Genomic DNA, 23,661 nt, shown 5'->3' on the forward strand with positions numbered 1-23,661 from the left:
TGCGTAGTTGAACATACTTCTGTTTCTTAGAGAGGGGCTAGAGGGGCTACTATCAATACCAATAAGCATAAGAGAAGGTAACTAAAACTTATAGGAACGACCTTCAAATAGCGGGCATCTAAAATTGGGCTCTATGAGTTTATCCCATTTCTATTTCTGACTTCAATTTTTTATACCGACTCTGTTCATTTTGAATTGCTTTGCATAGCAACTGATGTTCAAATTCACTTTTAGCAGAATGAGAGAAGAGAGAAACTAGCATAGAGAAGTCAAAAAGATTTCACGCAAAATGTCGAAAAAGCGGCAAAATGGTAAAGCGAAAAAAAGTTTGACGAAGTAAAAAAACATAGCAGGACAAGTCCTGACGTACAATTCAAAGAATTTTCATTGATTGAACAGAAAAACTAGAGCTAGAATGGGCTATGAATTAATTGAGAAAATAATTTTTTAAAAAATCAGATAAAAAATAAGAAAAAAACAGAAAATCAATGTCGAAATGCAGCATGTGAACACAAAAAACCATTAGCGAGAAATGAAAATTTAATTCCAACAAAAAACTAGGCCTAGAATGAGGTGTGAATGGATTGAGAAAACCATTTAGAAAAAATTCGATCCAAAAAATCGGAAAAACAGTAAAAATCAGAGTGAAGTTGCCGCATGTGAACAAAAAACCACTACCGAGAAACCGAATTTTTGTTCAAACACCGTTTTCTAACTCTACTTTAAAATTAGAGCGAAAAAAATTCACGCCGCAAAATCACTCGCTTTTTCGCTCCATTTCCGGTTTCGGCGTGACCAAAATCACTACTCCAATTTGACTTCAAAAATCATAAAAATGTGTGAACAGATCTTAAAAAAACATAGCCGGAAGAATTCCGGAAACGACTCGAAGTGAAAATCCATTTAAACGCCATCCAACTACTCGTCAAACAAAACGTGCCTTCACCAATTTATGATCATCTTGAAACAAAGTCATGAAACAAAAATGTAAAAACAATAAAATCAAATCTGTTAAATTATGATAAAAAATCTGATCAAATTTTGTTATAAATTGAGATACCGAAAAAAACTATCTCTGCCAAAATAACTTCATCAAAACAACTAGTACTAACAAAAACACCTTATGTGAATATTGAAAAAAATTTTGGGCTATAATTATAAAAAAAAAGCTCTTAAAAACAACTTTCACTGAAAAACTGGAAAAAGTTAGAAATTTTTTTTAAAATTTCAAAAACATATAAATCCAAAGAAAAATTCCCTTCAGCCAATATGGTATCCAGATGCTCGCAAAACAAAAGGCAAGTCATAATAGGCAAAGAAACTTAGCTAAAAACAGAAAAAAAAACGAAAAACTGCAAGAAATTAAGAAAAATAGTTCCAATTTTCGCCATTTTTTTGTCATATTTCTCAACAAAATATGATTCTTACATACAAAACTGCAACCAAAATTTATCATAAAATTGCTCATGTAGAAGGGGTTTATTCAATACCCATTTGAGCCAGTAAAACAAAATAATCGTCAAAAAAATCTCAAAAATTAGCCCGAAACTCAGCAAAATACATTAAAAACCTCCGAATTATCATAAAATTCATATTAATTTTGCAGAAACCTTCAAACCACTACCGACACCAGCCTAAAATTAAAACAAAATCATAACCAAACCTCTTAACTAAAATAAATGAAAAAAACTGCTTTAAAATGCCGCACGTGAACAAAAAAATTTCGCTCGCTTAGAAAATTTTTTTCACACATCAATTTCTCGCTCTCTCAAAAACAGCGGTATGAACAAAAACCACTCTTTTCGCTCCGCTCTTCACTTTTGTTCAGCGCCAAAATCACTCCAAATTTTTTCACGCGTTTCATTTCCCGCTTCAAAAATCACTCCAATAAAACTGATTAAAAAAAGGACTTCTCCAATACTCCTCTTCGAGTCGTACAAAAGACAGCGCCCCAATACAATTTAAATTCTTTGAATTGTAAAAACTCTTTGAATTGTAAAAAAAATAGGAGCGCTATAATAGCCGGCTGAGAAGATGAGGGCGGCTATTAATAATTATATTAGGCAAGCATGTTGTCCTTTCCTACTAAAAAAACGACTTACTTTGCACCCATCTGAGCCCCCTCTGCCCAGTTTACCATAGTCCCCGTCTCCCCATGACCACACACAGTCATCTGACGTGATACAGAGTGTCTGTGCATCTCCACTTCCACACGCAACTTGACTCACTCTGAATTCGTTCAACGCCTCCACCTGTTAAATGAAGTCAACCAACTCATACTTCCAATGCTGTCACGCAACTTTTTTTTGTTATTTAGTCTCATTAATTAATACGGCAAGACTAACTTCAATTTTTACAATCAGGCTCCAGTAATCCAAAAAAGACTTATGGTAAAGGTATGGTAATCAACCTACTTTTTGATTGAGCACGCGAAGCGGTTAGCGACAAGTAATAATTTGTGATAACACCAGCTCATTTCGCGCACGACAAAAAGCTATAATTACACGCCATAACTACCTGTTTTGGTCTGTAGTGATCGTCACTGTCTCCGTGACCCAGTCTGCCGTATCTTCCCTTTCCCCAAGTGTACAACTTGCCATGCTCATCAATACACGCACTGTGTGAACCTCCACATGCTATGTCTGTCACCACCACACCTACACACAACAGCACAAATTCACAATTAGGCCGTATTATGCTTTTCCAAGGCAGAAATGGCCCATTTACAAAAGTGCCTAGAAGCCAATTATAACCTAACGAGTAAAAGCTTTTCTAAACATTCTGGAATTGTCTCTTTGGAGAAATAATTTTTGTTTTAATTCGACTGTGAGAGAAAATAAACGAGTGTTTTTCGTTCAATTTAAGATTTCTACAGCGTTGGTACTAAACAGCAACTTATTTGTACCATTAAAGTGTTCAGTCACAAATAATTGGTCTTGTTCTAATGGGGGACAGGAAACAGTTCTAACAATCTGGTATTTGCATTCATTAAGTGATTTTTGCCTGTTTTGGACAGAAAGAAAAGCCTGCAGAAGTATCGAAAGTGCTCAATAAACGTTTAAACTACTTTAATTGGTAATTTGCATGCATCTCGCCAAGTTATTGACAAACTAAAAAGGTCTAGCCATCTTTATATCATATGCACTCTTATTTGAACTTACCTCTGAGCTTTTCCACAATTCGGGGTTTGTCACACGCCGCAATCGCATTTCCATGTCCAAGCTTGCCATCATCAGGCTCTCCCCATGAGTACACTTCACCGTCATTAGACAGAGCCAGGGTATGTCGGCCACCTGAAAACACTTTCTCATGTTTTTAGTTTGCTGGTAGTGGAGTGCACTTCATCTTAAAATCCCTTAATTTACAGACAAACGTTGTTTTTGGCCCCGATTATATTACTCAGATTTCTCAAAAATGTGGGAACAATAAAACTATACGATAAGCGATCGGAAAAGAAATTGGGCATTAATAATACGTACAGTTTGAAATTGACCATATTGGAGTACTGCTTATCGACACTCGTTATTAATGGTTTCACTCGGACTAAATTCCTCCGTTTTAATCCATTATTAACTAGATACGTCAAATAGCAGTATCCAATTATTCACCTCATATCACACGATTCAACTTTTTTGTGCTAGTCAATTTGGTTATATCAATTCAACGCAAGAGTGAGAATGAAAAGTTGTAATAAATTGGGGGTGGCTCCACAGCAGGCTAAATCGCAGAACTACACTTCAAGAAAATATCTGAGCCAGATTTGTGCATGTTTTATGACAAACTCAATCTCATTACATCGAGCGAAGAAGATACAGTGTTTCCAGTTATACGCCCAAGCTTTGTCGGCATAGAGCTAGCAGTAACTTACCCGAATTGACGGCAACTTTGGTGATGTGAACATGCTGGATGCTCTCAAGCAGTGTCGGAACAGCAACCGAGTCGCAGTGTCCAAGACCAAGACGACCATTAGCACCAAACCCAGTCACGTAAACCTGAATCAGTAAGTGTCAAAAGCTTAGAAAAATTGTACTGACTCAAACAAATGCAAGTTTTGCAATGCCACACATCAAGTCAGAAAACCTCTGAACTATTAGCTTCCAAGCAGCTTCTACATAAGACATTGTGCTGATAATGATTACTAGCAATAGAAAATGCATACAGGTCAAAACCTCGGCTAAACTCTACAATTCCGAGACAATTAATAACGGGTAATTTTCTCGAACCTTTCCGTCATTGGTGACACAGAATAGTGTCTGTTCTCCTCCTTGTATCTGGACTGGTCTCAGACCTGTAATGGCATCGCATACAGTTGGCTCTTTGACCTTGGAGCCCTCCACTCCACCAAGTTGACCTCTGTGGTTGTGACCCCAGCCAAACACTGTTCCAATACCCCCAGACACTCCAGTTGACACCGATCTGAAAATATATAACACGTCTCTTCTTCAATTAGCGCTCATGCACATTAATATTGACAAAACCTTGAATTCAAAGATCGTTTTCACAAACTATATAAATCTGAAAAATAGTTTTGAAAAATAGATTTAAATCACCATTTGACATTCTCGTTTCGTGCTCTCAGAGGTTATATCTCATATACACAAGCGCCTAGACCTACCTAGGTCTCTCAAGACTTAAGCGCATAATATATGTAGCCCAGCCTTTTTAATCTAAATTTTGCGCACGCGTCTGAATCGGATTAAAATAGAGCTGCTCACCGCCAGTCTTCTGGTTTCCTGTTTGCCCAATGCACTAGCAGCTCGTCTTGCTTCAAGCTGAAGTTGGAGTTGTCCTCATAAGGTAAAAGCCTCGACATCTGCTCATCTGCTTCGCTATCTTCAGAATCCTCAACTTCCTCATCAGAAGGGAACTCAAGCAGCCGTGAATTCAATTCACCCACCTAGAAACTCATTCAGTTATAGATAAAATTTTAAACTAGCTTTGAATGTTTTATGCGGGATTTATGTGAGAAGACATAGATGTTGGTTACTTCTAAGGCGGTGTACTATTTTTTAAAAAAATAAAGGTAACGCGTGAAAAATCTGTCCCATTTTACACAATATACTAAAACACAGCCGGCAGATTGCCGGAATAGCTGCGAAGGAAAAGACCTGCGTGCCATATAAGAGATAGAAACAGATACAGATCTAAATTGAAAAAAAATCGACGCCTCTCAAAAAAACGAGGTAAAAACATTCAGCGATGAATTAAAAAAGCTTGTTAAAATTCATTCCACAGAAGCCTCATATTAGGGACCTTTACTGCACATATGAGTTCCTTTGACCTTAAACAAATTCAAACTAAACTTAGGTTTTAAAGTGCAAAAGTCATTTTATTGAGTGAGGTAAGTCACGTATGATCAAAATCTAATCACGCAAATAACCTAAAAACTTTTGCAAAAGCGAGTGAAAAATGACGTCACGCGCGCAAATGCCTTTAGTGAGAGGAAGAAGTCATTCAGAAAATTTGACTTTTTCAGCTTTGCTGTGTGAACAAATGTAAAACGAAAAAAGAGCGTCAGACGACTAAACAAAAAAACATAGCAGAACAAGTCCTGACGTACAATTCAAAGAATTTTCATTGACTAAACAGAAAAAACTAGACCTAGAAAGGACTATGAATTAATTGAGAAAAAAATTTTTAAAAAAATCAGATAAAAAATAAGAAAAAAAAACAGAAAATCAATGTCGAAATGCAGCATGTGAACACAAAAAACCACTAGCGAGAAATGAAAATTTAATTCAAACAAAAAACTAGGCCTAGAATGAGGTGTGAATGGATTGGGAAAACTATTTAGAAAATCCGATTCGAAAAATCGGAAAAACAGTAAAAATTAGAGTTAAATTTCCGCATGTGAACAAAAAAACACTAGGGAGAATTCGAATTTTTGTTCAAACACCGTTTTCTCACTCTACTTTAAAATTAGAGCGAAAAAAATTCATGCCGCAAAACCACTCGCTTTTTCGCTCCATTTCCTGTTTCGGCGTGACCAAAATCACTACTCCAATTTGACTTCAAAAATCATGAAAATGTGTGAACAGATCTTTAAAACAAGACAGCGCCCCAATACAATTCAAATTCTTTGAATTGTAAAAAAACCAAGAGCACCGCAATATAGCTTCGCTCAGATTACAGCTTCGCAGCTATTATCATATATTCTTCATATAGGAGTAGAATGACCATAGGAATTAGAATATGCTACTCGGTCCATATATACATATGCCCCTTAGAAAACAATTATCACAATATTCATTAGACAAAAGATATTGAGGTCGAGATGAAAAATTTTGTCACCTGTCTTCGAACATCGTCCAAGAACTGCGTTGCAAATTGGGACCTCTCGGATAAAGCACAGCAGGCCCGGTACGTCGTGGAGAAACGCTTGAGCCAGGCCCACTTGTGAACACACAAGGGCGAATTATCCAGCTCCATTTCAGCTGCCAGAGAAAGCAGTTCCTGAAACAGCAAAGATAGGAAGAACACGGAATTGCAGCAATTACCACTAAATATACAGGGATTGAGGACCGATTAGGATTGAATCGAGCATGGACAAGAAAATGCATAGATGATCAAAAAAGTGAACTTTTAATTTGATTGGATTTGAAAATTAAGACTATTCCTCTTTCTTGATGAGAGTATAAAGGGACTAGTATCAACACCAATACCAATAAGCTTTAGACGTGGAAACGAAGAATAAATAAAACATAAACCGACTAACGTAGAATTGCTCTCGAACGACAGACGAGGCAACTTAATTTATAGGGATCGTAGCTTAGAAGTTTTATGGGTGCAAAAAGTTGACCATCTTAACCACTAAGCTACATGACTTTCAATCTCTTACGAGCGCAATCGCTTATATATCTACTTAGATCACTCAAAAATAAACTCAAGCGTGAAAAGTTACTCAAGAAGTCGAAAAAGTTCAAAAGCAAAAACGCAAAAACGGTTAAGAGAGAAAAAAAGACACACAGTTACAATAATTGCTTCAAACTTCGATTGAGAGCAATTAAACACAGTTTGATTAAAGGTCATCAAGTTCGCAATCTCTAATTTAATTTAAATTTTGAATCTATTCAATTAAGGTTGCTTTGCCGCGCAGCCTCGCTTTGAACGCAGGTTGAAGTTTTGCGCAAAATGTCGAAAAACAGAAAACTTGTTAAAAACAAAACTTTGAAATGGACTTTGATTTCCTTTGCGAAAAAATATAGTCAAAGATAGCCAGCACATTTCCAGAAAAAAAGACGCCGTCGAACCCATTTACGTTCATCGGGATTGAAACGAAAACATACATAGTGACACAACTTTTTATCAAAGTGCCAGCAAATAGTCTCATTTCATTTGCTCGATGAATAACTTGACGAAGTGGGATGAATTTAGCACAAGTGAACCAAAAACAAAAAAAAAACAAAAAAAACAATCAAATACCCTTTTTCTATTCTCAAAGTCGCGAGAAAAATTTCCACGCCACATGAGCACTCACTCCTAATTAACTTTTCATTGATTTCAGAAACCATCGAAACATGTGAATAGGTATTTAGAGGGGAAAACGCCTCAATGTAATGTTTTTCAAATTTATAAAACAAAGCCAGATTGCCGGAAAATAGCCGCGATAGACGTTTGTGGCCTACCATGGAATTGAAAAAACTGAAGAAATAAGATATACAGATTGACCACCAGTTCTTTAATGGACAATTAGACTTTTTGGGTTAGATTCGGACTGACATTTGTATGAGACACATACGCTCTAAATGGAGAGAGCCCTAATAGAGCTTTTTCAAAATTAATATTCGAAATCAAAAATTTAAGACTCTAATACTCAAAAATTAGGGCATATATGTTTGGCACTACTTAGATGTACACTATTGATCTTGTAAATGTTCTTGTAAATGAACTTGTAAATGTTCATAAAATTTAAAGTTCATTAAGCGAGTTCAGAAGTCTTTTTTAGTGAGGCAAGTCACGCAATTGACTTAAAAGCAGAACAAATGACGTCACGCACACAAATTTTAACTGCAAAGCAGTAGAAGTCACTGATACTGAAAAAGTCAATGGTCGCAAGAATCATCGATGGAGACGACGAATTAAAAAACCACGATGTCCCCAATAATATCCGCTATCGCTTCGCGGCTATTAAAAAGGACAAGTGATGCAGATGGAGAGGGGTAAGGGCAGTAAAGTAGTTGTTCGAGCTGGGAAGAGGGACTGTTATGGTGTTAAAACTCCTCAAAATTACCTTTTCAACAGAAAAACAACCGACTAGCATCGGGCAAGTTGCTCTCAAATGATCGGCGAGCAATTGGCTTCTGGTAGTAGCTATCTTGGTCTTAGAGAGGCTACCGTAAAACCTTTTGCTAGAGGGGAAATTTGATGCATTAGGGGCGTTGTTTAGACTGGGGGTGAGAGAGTGGGGTTCTTGAGGGTGCAGTCTAGCGCGGAATGAAGGGTGCAATGTTGTCCGAGGGCAGCTCTCTTTACCATGATTTTGTTTATCAAGTCTATGAGCTCTAACTTATTGCCCTCAGGACCTTGTCCGTTTATCTCCTCGTTGAGGACGAAACACAAAGCGTCATGCGACCAAGCAAAAATCGCATTAGAAAGACCAACAGGACCTAAACAATTGCTACACATTTGCTTCAACTGCATTTGAGAGCAATTAATTACCAGAGGCTACCAACTAGAAACACACTGTGTACTCTAAATGATAATGGTCAACGTTCGGAAACAGCTCTCATTTTTCCACTAGAAAGATCACAGTTCAAGTCATCAACCGATATTCTTCGGATTTAAAAACTTGCATACAACCAATGCCGCTTTTTGAGTCTTAGAAAGGGGCCCAAACGTTTACAATAATTGCTTCAAACTTCGTTCGAGAGCAATTAAACATCGGAACAAGATTTCAAAGATTGCACTCCGCGGAACACACTGTACCTTAAAGTATGGACTGTGCATCAGATGCTTTCCATCTTTTATCTTGGGATCTTCGTATTCGTATTGTCTCAACAACGCATTGGGCAGTGCTTTAACCAGTGCCTGGAAAGAGGATGAGCTCTGATGTGAGAAGACAGTCATGGCCCCTCCTGTTGACCCGTACATATCCGCACCACTCTCATCGTCTGAATTGGCTGAGTTTCCACACTGCACTATAGAGTGAACAGCATCTTTGAGGTCATCGCTCTGCCCAATGAGACGCCGAAGAGTTCTGAGAGACCATAACCTGTGCGATGATCCTAAAAGACATATCAAGTATTAAGTACCCTTCATTTTGAAGTTCCTATAACTTTTAAGCCAAAGTTTTTGATTATGGTGTATAATAAAAGAACAGCATCTTTGGGAACATCACTTCGGAACAATTTTTGAAGACACTTAAAATAACTCGTCGCCAAAGCTTTAGGAATTGGATGTCATAGCTATCATTTTCCCATTTTTCTATTAAGAACAAACATCTGGTTGAAATTTCCCAACAAACCAATTCTGATAGTATGGCTGACTAAATACTTCAATTCGAAAGCAGTTCTGGGCTAACTTGATGTGTTTTGAAACATTCACGCCAGTTCAAGGCAAACTTACCCAGACAGGAGAGTTGAGCACAGGAGGCCAGGGCTAGAGCTAGCTTTGCTATCAGATTCGAGTCCACGTTATGCACTGCCAGGCACCCGTTATCCAACATCTCTTTCACGACCTAAGAGTTACAGATGATTTAGTTCGCAATTAAACCAGAAACCCAGAACTTCACTGCTCTTTCATAATTTTCAAAAACATTTCACTATTTTTTTTTCAAAAAATGGGGGAGTTCCTCATTTCTAATCTGTTCATTCGCACACAGCATTTGCTTAGTTCTTGCCTTTATATTATACGCGGGATAATAAACTGATAAGAACTTCTACAATTTTAAAATGAATTTGGGCACATTAACCAACTGTCTTGCCTCACCTCGAAACAAGGCTGGCTCAGTGCTTGTCGGTCGCTGACTAGAAGATCGTTGGGGTTCGAAGACAATGATGACATCTGAGTCAGGTGGTCTGTAGAAGCAGCAGCAGCACCTAAAATCATCCACATAATCAATGCATTTCGATTGAATGATCAAATCAGCGCAATTCTTAAGATTCCTTCCATTAAGCAGCTTCAGCACATGAAAGAAATATTTTCATAATCAAATAACGAAAATTGAACCTTTGGTAGAAGCATTAGTAGCACCAGCTGGAAACACCATGAAACACCACCCCCATCGTTTTTCCTCCAGTCTCTTTGACGATCCACGACAATCGGTATAGTCATCACCAGCAAAGCTCGTGTTACTAGTAGCCGCAAATCTAAAGTACAGCAAAATTATGAACTAAACAAAAAACAATTAACATAAAACAAAAATTTTTGACTAATAAAAAAAAACTCGAAAAATGACAAACATAAAAAATTGCACCATTGTTGACTCAAAAACTGACTCTTTTAATCTTCAAATAAGGCCTTATCAGCAGCGGCAACCTTCTAGGCACTTAAAGGACTACTGAAGTCAGCTATGCTTCTCCAAAGAAACTTAATGCCCGCTGAGCTTTACCTGTTGATCCCGTTTCATAAGCTCTAAGTCATGGAAAAGGTGTGAAGACATCTTACCAAAAAAGACAAAACACAAATACAATCCAAATGGTTTGGATTGTAAAAAAACAAGATAAGGACAATATTAGTCTAAGCTATAGCTTTGATGAAGTATTAATGAAGAAATCTTTCAAAAAACCTTCACAATTATAAATCTTTCATTATCCCTTAACAACTCTAAGAACCACCATTCACACCAATTTATGTCTCTCTCTGCAGTTTCAGTGAATTGCATACTTAGAGACTATTAAGACGTCAGGCACTAAGAGAAGTGCTCAGCGACTTAATGACCTCCAGGCCTTAACTGTCTATTCCATTTTGAGGACAAAAAGTCAAATGCCGTCAAAAGACAATACTCGAAACGAGTGCGCTATCAATTGACTGCTATGGGATTTAATCTTAGGCTTAAGCTTAGGGAGGCTATTAAAATTTTTTGGGTATTACTAAATGTGCGCGCGCATGTTGAGTATATGCGTGCGAGTGTTCATGTTGATGATTAATTGAGGTATTGCGGTCTAAACTTATACAAATTGCCCCATCTTTAGCGACAAAAAGTCAAATGCCGCCCTAAAACCCGAAAGCACAAGACCAGTCATTGAATACACTTCAGACACTCTGAAACCACCTTTTTAAACAAAAGACTTTTGATAAAGTACCTTTCTGATACATAGGTTTCGATGATCTTAAACTGATTTAAATCAAACTTAACTTCCGAGCGCAAGAGTAATTTTGCTGAGTGGAGTGAAACACCTATGATTCAAATCTGATCAACAAATGAAATAAAACAATAATTTACAACGTGAGAAATGACGTCAAAAGTACATAGGCTGTTCAGGAGAGAAAGAAATCAATGAGTAAAAATGAACTTTTCAGCTGTTCCAAGTTAAATTATATAAAACCAAAAACCGCCAGATTACAGAACAGAAACATTAAGTGTACCGAAGGATAGCTTGGGTTTTTTCGACTTTGCAGCTGTAAAAAAAGTTGAGCGCAGCAATTAATTAGCTGCAATTACTACAAAAATGATCATGTGACCAATAAATAACCAAAACAACCGCAATATAATTATCACCAACTTATATAACAAGTGAAGCTCAGAAAAAGCAAAATTTTATTTGATTAAAGCTCTATCATGCTCATATGGTAGAAAAAGTTAATAAAAAGGTAACAATTGGGCGAAAAAGAAATTTTCAGGTAATTGAATTGAGAACACGAATTTTTTAACGAAACACTTACTGACATAATCAAGCAATGTCGGACAAACTGCTATCACTTGAGTGCTATCAGTTTTTATCTGGTTGTTGTTAGCTTAAACTTAGGGAGGCTAGTCTCCCTGCATATGGTGAGGACAAAGCAAAGTTTTGTTTGTTCCTAAATGTGCGCGTGCATGTTGAGGATATGTGTGCAAGTGTTCATGTTGAGGATAAACTGGGGTATGGTGCTCTAAACTTATACAAATTGCCCCGTCTTTGACGACAAAAATCAAATGCCGCGACGAAACCCGAAACGATTAGACAAGTCATTGAATACATCCAAGACATTCTGTAAAAATCTTCTTGACAAAAGCCTTTTGATTTAGTACTTAATTTAATTATACATAGGTTTCGTTGATCTGAAACTGATTTGAAATAAACTTAATTTTCGAGTGAAAAGATATTTTGTTTAGTGGAGTGAGTCAGCTAAGGTTCAAATCTAATAACACAAGAACAGAAATAATAATTGTACAGAAGGAGAGCTTGGCAGCAGTAAAAAAAATGAGCACAAAAATTTACCGCAAAATTAATTGATATCAATTGCTACAAAAATGATCATGTGATAAAAAATAACAAAACAACAGCAATAAAATTATCACCAAATTATGTAACAACCAAAGCTCAGAAAATGCAATACTTTATTTGATTAAAGCTTTATCATACTCAAATGGTAGAAAATGCTACGAAAAGGTATAAATTGGCGGAATAAGAAATTTTCAGGTATTTGAGAACACGCATTCGCTATTGGAACAATTAGTGACATAATCAAGCAATGTCAACAGCTATCACTTGACTGCTATGGGATCAAACCTAGTTGTTGCTAGCTTAAGCTTGTGTCCCTATGTAAGGTGAGGACAAAACAAGGTTTTTTGTGTGTTCCTCAATGTGCGCATGCATGTTGAGGATATGTGTGCGTGTGTTCATGTTGAGGATAAATTGCAGTAAGACGGTCTAAACTTGTACAAATTGCCTCTTACGTGATGAGGCTATGCCCAATCAGAAATTTTGTTGAGAGATTAAAAATTTCGTACCAGCTACTTAGGGCAAATTAATGTTTAAATTTTTGAAAGGGAGACATTTTTGTGCTAACACCGACATTTTCATTTGCTCGGACAATTTCGCGGAAAATTATTCAGATTTTTTTAAAAGCAACCCTGACTAAATTATGATGTATCATTTTAGAGCGCTTTACTTGCGAAATTTTACTACTATTTCATTGAACTTTGCACTAATATCTCACTAATTTTACATACACTGATAATTTCTGAATTCTTTAATCTTGAAAAAGTTAGAGTCATAAAACTATTGCTTGGTCAAACTAAAACAACCCCGGTCACAGAATCTCATGTTGATAATAACAATTCAAAAACAGTCAACAGGTTCTCATTGTTCTTAGCTTAAATTGATTTGCTGAATTTAATATTTTTATAGTATTTAAAATAGTATTTCTTGAATTTAATGTTTTAATTCAAAACTAACGTCGGCCGAATTACTCTCAAACGCCTGACGAGCGGTGGGCTTGGGTAGTACCAAGCTGGTTTTTAAGGATGCATAAGAAAAGTGTGTGTGGAATGAGGGAGGGAGGGGGGTCAAGTAATAGGGGGAAAGGGTAGGGTTGTGCGACAGCCACACGCACGAGAGAGGGGTCCAAATCTCGGGTTTGGACGAGGGTCGACGGGTGATTGAGAGGTGGGTTGACTAAGGGGAGGGGTGACAGAGGGAAGTCAAAATTTTAAGGCTAAGAACCACTCTTCACACCTTGAAATTGTCTCTTCAAAACAGTTTCGGCGAACTGCTTACTTAGAGACTAGTAATGCGTAGGGTTCTAAGAGACCTGCTCGGCCACTTAATGCCCTCCGAGCGCTACCTGCTCATCCCGCTGCTGAGGACGTAAAGTCAAATTGTCCAGACGAAGAATCGTTCAAGCGAAAAACTCGCATATAAAACGTCACGGAAGTTATATAATTGCAACACGCTTTGTTTGAGAGCAGTTAATCAATTGACCAGTGTGTGAAATTTTCGTACCATTACTTTGGATTCATCATTCGGATCAGTTATTAAAATTATTATTATTCGCTAAATTTATTATGCGTTCAACTCAATTAGAGTTATAGAATCAGAAGAAAAAAAGCATAAAGGCAAAAAAACTAACATAGCTGGCAGACTGCCAGAAAATAGCCGCAATTGTTTCGTAGATCTGCAGTCCCAAAAAACAGTAAAAATGACAGACCAAAGAAATTGTCTTTTCATTGAAGGCTGATATGTTATATTTTGATTAAAAATCAGTATAAGTTTTTGCTGCCTCTATTAGCTGCTCTCAAATAACCTTCATTTAGAGTGACACACACCCATTTGACCTTATCTCCTTGAATTAAAGTAAATAAAAGTCAATTGCAAAGTGAGGAAGTCATTTTTGAGAGTGAGGTAAGTCAAGTGTGACCAAAAATTTAATCACGCGAGTGAACAAAAAAACTGGCTCCATTAAGAGCGAAAAATGACGTCACACACACACTTTAGTTGAAATTGCATGAACGAATGAACAAAAAGCAGATTTAAAGTGGTTATGACGTCATATGGTCGTAACAAAAATCGCGACGACGAAATAAAAAAACCAAGAGAAGGTCAATAATAGCCCCCGCTATCGCTGTGCGGCTATTAATCATATCATTAAAACAATTTCGTTGGTTTCTGTCGCTTTTGTGACAGGAAGTAAACATAGCCGGCAAATTTCCAGAAAACAGCCGCCGTTGACGCGCTGGATGCACATTAGGATTGGAACAAAAAAAGAAGATGAAAATTGACCGACTTTTCTTTTTTTTTCTGTGTCAAAAAGTGATCTAAATTTGGCGTGCAGTTTCAGTTAGATTCTAAAACAACACTTAATTGAGCTTCTAAACTAAAAGCTCTCTAATGAACTTTGAAAACTTAATGCTCTATGACTCAATGACCGGGCTTTATTGTTTTTTTTCCGTTTCTTAGATTTTGACATTGAACGTATTCACCACATTGCGTAATTCAATACTTGAAAAAATTTAAAGTCCATTCAGTTGAAACAGTGAGTGTGATAAGTCAGTCAGAAGTCAAGCGTGAAAATCGTGACCTATGTAAAACGAAAACGTGATCAAAAGGTAAAGCGAATTTTTTTTTTAAAAAAAGGAGAGCGCCTAAATAATAGCCATTGAGAGGCTGGTGGCGGCTGTTTAAAAAAAATCCCATTTTTGAGTTACGTACAAATTCAAACTATTATATGATTTTATTTAGACATTCAAACAGTTTTTGTGGCATCTCTCAGTAACTGTTGTCAACTATTTTGCACTTAAGTCGATAACCATTTTTCTTTTGATCCAAAGGACTTTTGATTTGGCTCAAGTTAAACCAAGATTGTAATATTTGATATTTTAGCTTCAAGAAAGAATTTTAGAGTTTACATCTCTTTTGTCTCGATTTCCAACGTATATCTGCCCAGAGCAGTCTTCACAAACATTTTAAGCTGCAAGGATTGTTGCTTTCCATAGATGCACGATTAAAGAATTTATCCATTCAGAAGCAAACAGTGTGAAAAATTTCAACACTTTTTTTTCAAAATCCCTACACAATAAAAAAAGCGTTCTGCTACCAGCAGTAACAGCTCATGAAACGCTTGTGAAGCTGCTTTTTCATAATTTGACAACTCCCCAGCATTCTTCGGATTTTTTTTAGTATTTGAATTCAAAGATTAGACTCGTAGCCCAAATTAAGTTTTTATGCAGTGCAAACGACTTAATATTTTAGAACCTTTAGTCTTTCCTTCAAGTGTCAAAAACAGCAGAAAAGCTCAAATAGATGGGGAAATAATTGTTCGCAGCCGGGTTCTTGTTGCTGGCTGCAAAAAAAAAACGTAACCGACTTACCTCGGGCGAATTGCTCTCAAACGACCGTCGAGCGGTTGGCTTCGTCAGTAGCTAGGCACGGTTTACTGAGGCTAGCTTTAGCTTAATTGAAGGGGCGTAAGTGAGCGCAGCGGGGGGCTGCACCGGGGGGCTAATGGGGTGGCAACAGTGACAACATTCGGGGGAGTCAATAAGACCATAAGTCTCCAAAACAGGTGTGAATCGCATACTTGAAGACTAGTGAGATGAAAGGCTCTAAGAGCACTTAATGCCCGCTGGGCGCTACCTGTTTATCCCGTTTTTGAGATTTTAGCTTCAAGAAGGAATCGCATAAAAAGACCGGCAGGACTAATATAATTGCTACAAACTTGGTTTGAGGGCAATTAATTACACGAACAAATAGTAATCTAGTCAATGCATCAACGTGTGCGGTTACAGCTTCCAAGAATGCTGCTTCTTCTTACTACTTTGGAATCAAGCTTGTACAGCTACGTTTCGCATCGAGCAGCATAAATTATTTAATAGCGTTTTTTTATTTTTCAGCTAGTTTTTTTCAAAATTTTGAATGCAAACGTTTTGTTAATTGTAGATAATTATCTTGTGTACCGTCACCTATTTACAATTGCTAACGATTGCTCTGCTTGTAAAAATTGCTGCGCTTGTAAAATCTACAAGATCAAACATTCGGAACGTAAAAATTCTTTTCAGTTTTTTGAAATGATGCACGTCTACAGGGAAGATTTTTCTACGGGTTTTGGTCACAAGTTAGATGTTTTTAAGAGTTTCAGTCTGAATCATCTTTGAATATGTTCAAAATTCTAAACTGCCAAATTTCATTCAATGACATCAAAGACGAAAAATTTTTCATAAACTATATGCGTATGGCATCAATTGGTAAAACTAATATTTAATAGTACCTATGCATATCGAAAATAAAATTGGGGGTAAGCATCGAATTCAAATATATTCAATTCTATGTCATTTTTTTCAATTTCAAATAAAAAACTGGCTAATGCAGTGATATAAAGCAATGCAAATAAATGCGAAAGTGGTAACATTATGTGGTACGCACGGTATCATGCGAGCCTTTACAATTACCTCCATTTGACAGTGTCTCCCATGACAAATACTTCTCCATTCCAGTCCTTGTAACGTCTGCCTGAAAGCTGCTCAATGGTGTTGTTGTGTCCGTCCATCAATGTCAACACGTCCATTTTTGGCTCTGTGTGACATTTGGCATCAAACTGGATCCGCAAGTATCTAGCACCTGAAGAGTGTCTCTTAGAACCTCCAGTTAAAAATTCTTCGATATTCATTAAGAAGAAATAACGAATCACTATTCATTATGAATTTAAAAAAATTTAACAAAGGCAAAAATAGCTCTCAGAGAAGGGGAACTCTGGCATTCCAAGGCAAACTCTCCAAGAATGTAACTAATTAGTCACATAGCCTTTTTGGCTTAACAGGAATAATTTATGTTAATCACAATTTTAGCACAAGTACAAATCTACGAACCCAATTTTTTCCAAAAGCATGAAGTTCCGTTTTGTATAGGTCAGAAAACATACTCCACAAGACCACCACTTCAATACGCTACTTTCTATTGATCACAACAAAATGAATTAATAGGTCAGCGAGGAACAAATCCTTAGTAAACAATCACACCCTAAATATTTTGGATACCTGGTACTTTAACCATTCCAACTGCATGACTGTCAGTCCTATATGGATGATCAGACTCCTGCAGCACTGGCTGCATCAATACGTTGCCTTTGTTCTTCAAGTCACTCGAAATCTCTGGCGAATTTGCAACAATTTCCTCCAAGATGGACACACAGACATCTGCGATTGTATCAGCAACTGTCATGTTTCGTTTCGCCAGAGAGGCCAGATTTTTGGTAATTATAGCCCTTGACGTACAACAGAACGGCGACGGAACTGCTAGTCTCAGAAAGTTTACCAGATTGTTACACTCTTTCGCTACTGTTTGCGAAAATGTATCCAAGCTATGATCAGCAACAGACATCGATGACATCAGCCTAATTCGATTTGAGGCTTTAGAAACGCTCGAACTTGACATTCCCAACTGATCTACACTGGTAATAATTTCGGGTTGAATTTCTGCAATCTGTTCTAGCATTTTTGACTTCCTTTCAACCTCGTCACTCTGTGAAGACTCCGATACATGTACGCCGCCAGTTTTGAGAATCTCGTCTTTACTGTCCGACAACTCATTTTCATCCGTTGGCGAAGACTTTGTAGCATTGCTAGATAGCTCAGTTAGTTCTTTGTTCGATTCTGTGGATATATCAGACTGCTCAATGGCTGCTAAAACCGCTTCTCGGCAAAACAGGATCTTCAAAGCTTGCATTGCATGCTTGACTGCTTTTAGTTTCTCTTGTTCTGAATTTATGGAAAGGAAGATGTGAGTGAGCGTAGGAGGTTGAAGAGTTCCTCGCTTCGAGAAGGATGTTGTTGATGACAGAGGCGGTTTTTTGTTCGTAGAAGACGGTGTTGATGACGTTGATTTAGGAGCAGCTGATTCATCATCCAGACCCAGAGCCCAAAGACTGCATCCTAAAACGCACCCGAAAATCTTGTTACATGCTTTTGTACAAAACCGTGTAAACAGGGAGCAACGATAGAGAACCCCGAAAGATGTTAGATTGAGGCAGTTTGTCTCGATAAATAACAAACAATTCAGCAATGGCCATATATATTAAAGCAAGGTTAGGAGTTAAAGCCATTCCTAGCTACGTCCAGAATTTGCACATCAAAGTTTTTCATATAAATTTTTGAGCATTCATCATCAACAGTTCTCATAAAAAATATGTTTTCCAGTTCGTATGCGACTTCTTTAAACCCCGTAAAAATTTAATTGTGTGCCCTGTACGATATTTGGGTCAGCTCGCATTCTTTAATCGACAAAAATTCGAATTAAGGTCAAAATTCTCACCAAGTTCCGAGATTCCGAGAGGGTCTTCCTCCACTGGGAATGGCACCGGCTGTAAGAGTGCTGGGAATTGCGGTCTGTTGTCCACAGCCCAAGCAACACTGTGTGATGAACCACAGGCCACGTCCGTCACTCTAACGTCGTCCGTCATTCCAAACACCTGATCATGAAAAAAGAGAATCAATTAAGCAGACTGATGAAGCAGAACAAACAAAACATTTACCCTTTAACTGACTCCGATCCCAATACCCAATAAGAAGACTCGTAAAAACCTATACGTAGCATCCATACGTCTTAAATTTGTCAAAAAGTTTTCTTAGTTTTAACTTCTTTTCATTGTCAATGTTGTGATACCCAACTTGCCGCACATTTTCCAGAGAAACTTTGAGTACAATTGATTTCAACGTGATGAAACAAAAGCTCAGAACACTCAGTTTAATGTAATGATACCAAAGATAAAACCATATGCATTGTAATTTTATTTTCAAAACAAAACTATTCACGAAACATTGCTGATCAACAAGAATAATCAACATAGCCGACAGATTGCCGGAAAATAACCGCCGTTGACGCGCTAGACGCACATCGCGATTGAAGCAGAAAAGGAAAAAAAGGAGATACTAAGTTTCAAAAGTTCTAAGTTCTAATTCAGTGTGCAGTTTCAGTTAGATTCTAAACCTATACTTTAGCTTCCAAAAGCTTAATACTAATATCAGCTAGCAATCGATCTAATGAACTTTGATAACCTAATGCACTATGACTTAGTGACCTGGCTTTATCGGTTTATCCTGTTTCTTTTGATTTCGATCTTTTGACATTGACTATATTCACTAGATTGCGTAATTCGTAAAGCGTAAAGCGAATTAAAAAAAAACATAGCAGGACAAGTCCTGACGTACATTTCAAAGAATTGTCGTACAATTCAAAGAATTATCATTGACTAAGCAAAAACTAGACCTAGAACAGACAATGAGTGAATTGGGAAAACCATTTCAAGAAAATCACATCAAAAAACTTACGCGAGAACAAAAAACTACTAGCGAGAAATGTGATTTTGATTCTAACAAAGAACAAGGCCTAGAATGAACTATTAATGGATTGGGAAAACCATTTGGAAAAATCCAAAACATTGAAAGAAAAACAGTAAAAATCAAAGTGAAACTGCCGCATGTGAACAAAAAACAACTAGCGAGAAAGCGAATTTTTGTTCAAACACCGTTTTCTCACTCAATTTTAAAATTAGAGTGAAAAATTCACGCCGCAGAAACACTCGCTTTTTGAATTGTAAAAAGGAGAGCGCTCGTTTGAGAGCCGGCTATTAAACAGTTAACGGCGGCTATTAAACACTTTACAAAAGTTTTCTAGAGTTTTCAGCTCAAATATACGCCAACAACAATCAATTTTCAAAACAAAATGCTGCGATCATACGCGCTCTAATACAAAATAAATTGAGACTGGACACAATCCTCATGATTAAATTATGTAATCAGAGAAAATAAAAGACAATCAAATTTCCATTTCTCTGTGCAATCCTTAGCAATCAGTATCAATTAAGTTACTGTTGAAAATTTCTCATAAACCTGACAAAGCAAGAAAAAAATTCAAGTTAAGTCCAATATATTGTCATTTTTGCAAAAAAGTTTGTTTTTTTTTCAACTTTTCAATACCCTCACAATTCTAAAATGAATCGCAATCAAACCTAACAAAGAATATTATAATGATATTTTTACTTTACGTGATAAGTCGAAGAAAACGTATGAAGTTAAAGTTTACTATATTTTTCAAAAAGAGTATTCCTTTGTATTTCAGATATCTCATGTTCTGCACTTCAGTTCGTTATTAACTTCATCAGAGTTGAGAAAAAATTGAGAAAACGTTTCAAAGAAATCTAACCATCAAAAAGAAAAAACGGACGTGTTGAAAACGATAATTTTTTTCCTCTTTCTCAAACAAACAAATTTTTATTGTTCTGCTTGACAGCCCATATTTCGACCAATTTTTAATCTGGAGGGTGGTCTACTGGCATCTTGGCAGAAATTTAGGTGACAAAAACTTTCTAATTCACAAGAAAAAAAATCTGTTCGGTTGTCTGAACATTAAACATATTGTACACTCTAAAATGTCTCCAATATGATATAGCGAACAAGTTTCAAATCTACCGGAAGTAGCATGCATTAAGGGCAATTTATATTCCAGTAACAATGACGCACAAAGATAAAGTTGAAAAAAAGAACATAGCAGGCAGATTGCCGGAAGAGCTGCGAAATAAGACTTAAGTGCCGTATAATACAGATAGAAGTAGTTGTAAATTGAAAATGATGGATTATGACTTAATGACCGTGCTTTATATGTTTATCCCGTTTCCTTTGATTTTGCTCTTTTGACTTTGACCGCATTCAGTACATTAGGTAATTCAATACGTGAAAGAATTCAAAATCCATTCAGTTGAAACAGTGAGTGAAGTCCATCAGAGGTCAGGTGTGAGAACGCGATCAAAAAGCCAAGCGAATTAAAAAGAGCGCCTAAATAGTAGCCGCTGAGAGGCTGGCCGCTATTAAAAACAGTCGGCGATAAATTAATAAAGCTTGTTAAAATTCCTTCCACAAAAGCCTTTTTATTAGGGACCTTTATTACACATATTAAATCCTTTGACCTTAATTTAATTAAAATTAAAATTTAGCACAAACGTCATTTTAATGAGTGAGGTAGGTCACGTATGATCAAAATCTTATCACGCAAATTACCTAAAAACTTTTGCTATAGAGTGAGTAATTACGTCACGCGCGCAAAAACTGTTAGTGAAAGAAAGACGCTGTTCAGAAAAATTGGCTGTTTAAGCTTTGCTGTGTGAACAAATGTAAATCAAAAAAAGAGCGTCCGACCACGAGACAAAAACCAAGAGTACTGCATTATTACTCCAATATAGAGCACTTGGAGCCCGCTGGGTGCTACTTGTTTATCCAGTTTTTGAGGAAGAAAAGTCAAATGCGTCAGACGAAAAATTGGTCAAGCAAAAAATCGCATAAAAAGACCGACAGGACTAATTGAATTGCTACAAACTTCGTTTGAGAGCAATTAAACATAAATTTGAGAGTGCTTTGAAGTATTGGGAACAAAAGACGGAGAAAATTTACAATTTTTCTTCTGATCTTGTTTCCAGCATCCCATATGAAGTCAAATCAACAGATTTATAGTCACATCAATTAACGTCATATAGTCACGTCACTTGAATTAACTATGGGACATAGGTTCTAAGCTTAATGGAGGTGATCAAAAATTCAAAACTTTCCAAAAATCCATCTTTATCTTTCTGATTTCAACATATTTATTATACCCTACGCGTGTTTAAATCTTAAATGCGATGAATAGTAAATTTTAGAGTTAATTTTGAGGACTCAGCGTTTTTTATGAATCTAGTGATGTGAATAAAAAATGAACTATATGTCAAATTTGTTTTGTCTTTCTCATTCTCCAGACAAAGTACTTTTCCTTAAAGTAGTTCTTTGTTCAACAAATGTTTCTCATTGGTTAATTCGGGAAAAGATTCTGAGAAATCAACCCCATTAAAGTTAACAAGGTATGACAAAAGTTAAAACCTAAATTGACATTTCGAAGTCATTAAATAGTAAAGAAGTTTCTAATAAATGTTTCTAACATTTTATTTCCGTTTTACTTTCTTTTCCAGTTTTTTTAAAATCTTTTTACCTCTCTTGGCTAATTTTGGACCTACTAAGCTACAGGAAACCTAAATTAAGTATAATGTCTTCACTATTTTAAAGAATCAGAGAAAAGTTAAAAAAACAATTGCTCTAAGTCTTACTACTAGGTCTAACTTAATACCACCCACCTCCCAACACCTACTTATCAAATGCGTACGTAGACAGATATCTTCTTACGACTAATAACGTATTAATAACATCTTACAATGTCGGATTTCTAATATGAATTGAAATGCCTCCTCGGTTGTACCTTTGTAGGGACTTTGTTGCAGTTGTGTGAAGAGTTGCCCTGTTGGTAATGGTCGTTATCTCCCCAAGCGAACACCTCGCCCTTGTCACTTAGAGCTAAACAGTGCAATGCACCCACTGCAACCTTGGTTATTTTGCGACCGTGCAATGCCTCGACCTTTTTGGGACTCCTCTCATGCTGGTCCTCCCCGTGACCCAGTCGAAAGTAGTCTCCTTTACCCCTGAAACAACAGAATTAAAGTAGCAATTGTGCGGTGAGCGTCCAAAAATTTTACACCGGTAATTCCGGTCTTTGTCAGTTTATCTCTGAGTACAAAAAATTGGTCAGACAAAACATTTCATTACAAAATGATTTCATAAAAATTTTATGACTATAATTATCAACTTCTTCATATCATGTTAAATTGTAAGGGAGCGGATCCATTAGGTACCCGATTGGGACTTTTTGGTCCCAGCTTTGATAAAATCATAAATTTTAAAAAAGTTAAAACGTAAAACAACGTTGCTTCTTTCTTTAAAATAGGGCCATAAATTAAGGTAGTTCAGGATGTCTTAATTTCAAGTTTTTCCCATCAAAATCAAATTTTTGAAAGTTTGCTTTTTGAAACTAGAAACACAATCGAGAACAAAAATAAGTTTTTCGCAAACTTTTTAGTTTATTTCATATTTTCTTTAAAATTGCTTAGTAAATACCTGGTTTCCTTTACTTAAGAGAACACCAAAAGCTGTACTAAATTGACAGTAATAGTTCTAAAACGATGTTTTGAGTGCTCACATGACAAAATACATTTCTATGCACGCAGTGGGGGTTAAGTGGTCGCGGGTTAAGAACTCGATTCACAACATGAACTTATGTCCTCTTTAAACTGAGGGATCTTTTCAACAATTGCCCCCCCCCCCCCCTTTGCAAAAGGGGGGCTATTCTTGAATAGAATATAAGCGAGCCATTTATTAACCAATCAGAGACGACTAATAAACTTTCCACGCATGCGCATACTATGTTTAAATTGAATTGAATAAAATACTCCATG

The 23,661-nt window shown here is 36.7% G+C and overlaps 1 protein-coding gene across 3 annotated transcripts in view; it reads right to left on the bottom strand.

The window, feature by feature from the left end:
• The window catches only part of LOC142337867 (E3 ubiquitin-protein ligase HERC2-like), a 159,742-nt gene that overhangs the window by 27,905 nt on the left and 108,176 nt on the right, over nt 1–23,661 (bottom strand). For 2 of the 3 annotated variants that reach the window (XM_075387469.1, XM_075387467.1), the window contains exons 26-40: nt 22,632–22,851; nt 18,666–18,822; nt 17,393–18,286; nt 16,808–16,976; nt 10,168–10,307; nt 9,928–10,037; nt 9,565–9,676; nt 8,926–9,224; nt 6,292–6,453; nt 4,716–4,897; nt 4,224–4,416; nt 3,869–3,992; nt 3,162–3,293; nt 2,518–2,657; nt 2,103–2,252 (exon numbers count right to left, since the gene is read on the bottom strand). In XM_075387469.1, the coding sequence (XP_075243584.1) occupies nt 2,103–2,252; nt 2,518–2,657; nt 3,162–3,293; nt 3,869–3,992; nt 4,224–4,416; nt 4,716–4,897; nt 6,292–6,453; nt 8,926–9,224; nt 9,565–9,676; nt 9,928–10,037; nt 10,168–10,307; nt 16,808–16,976; nt 17,393–18,286; nt 18,666–18,822; nt 22,632–22,851 (3,184 nt within the window). Of the gene's footprint in view, nt 1–2,102; nt 2,253–2,517; nt 2,658–3,161; nt 3,294–3,868; nt 3,993–4,223; nt 4,417–4,715; nt 4,898–6,291; nt 6,454–8,925; nt 9,225–9,564; nt 9,677–9,927; nt 10,038–10,165; nt 10,308–16,807; nt 16,977–17,392; nt 18,287–18,665; nt 18,823–22,631; nt 22,852–23,661 lie in introns of all 3 variants that reach the window. The other variant, XM_075387468.1, reaches the window with a different exon arrangement.

The sequence above is a fragment of the Convolutriloba macropyga genome, chromosome 4 (genome assembly GCF_964194025.1).
Source record: "Convolutriloba macropyga chromosome 4, txConMacr16.3, whole genome shotgun sequence".
In the NCBI taxonomy this organism is placed as follows: domain Eukaryota; kingdom Metazoa; phylum Xenacoelomorpha; order Acoela; family Convolutidae; genus Convolutriloba; species Convolutriloba macropyga.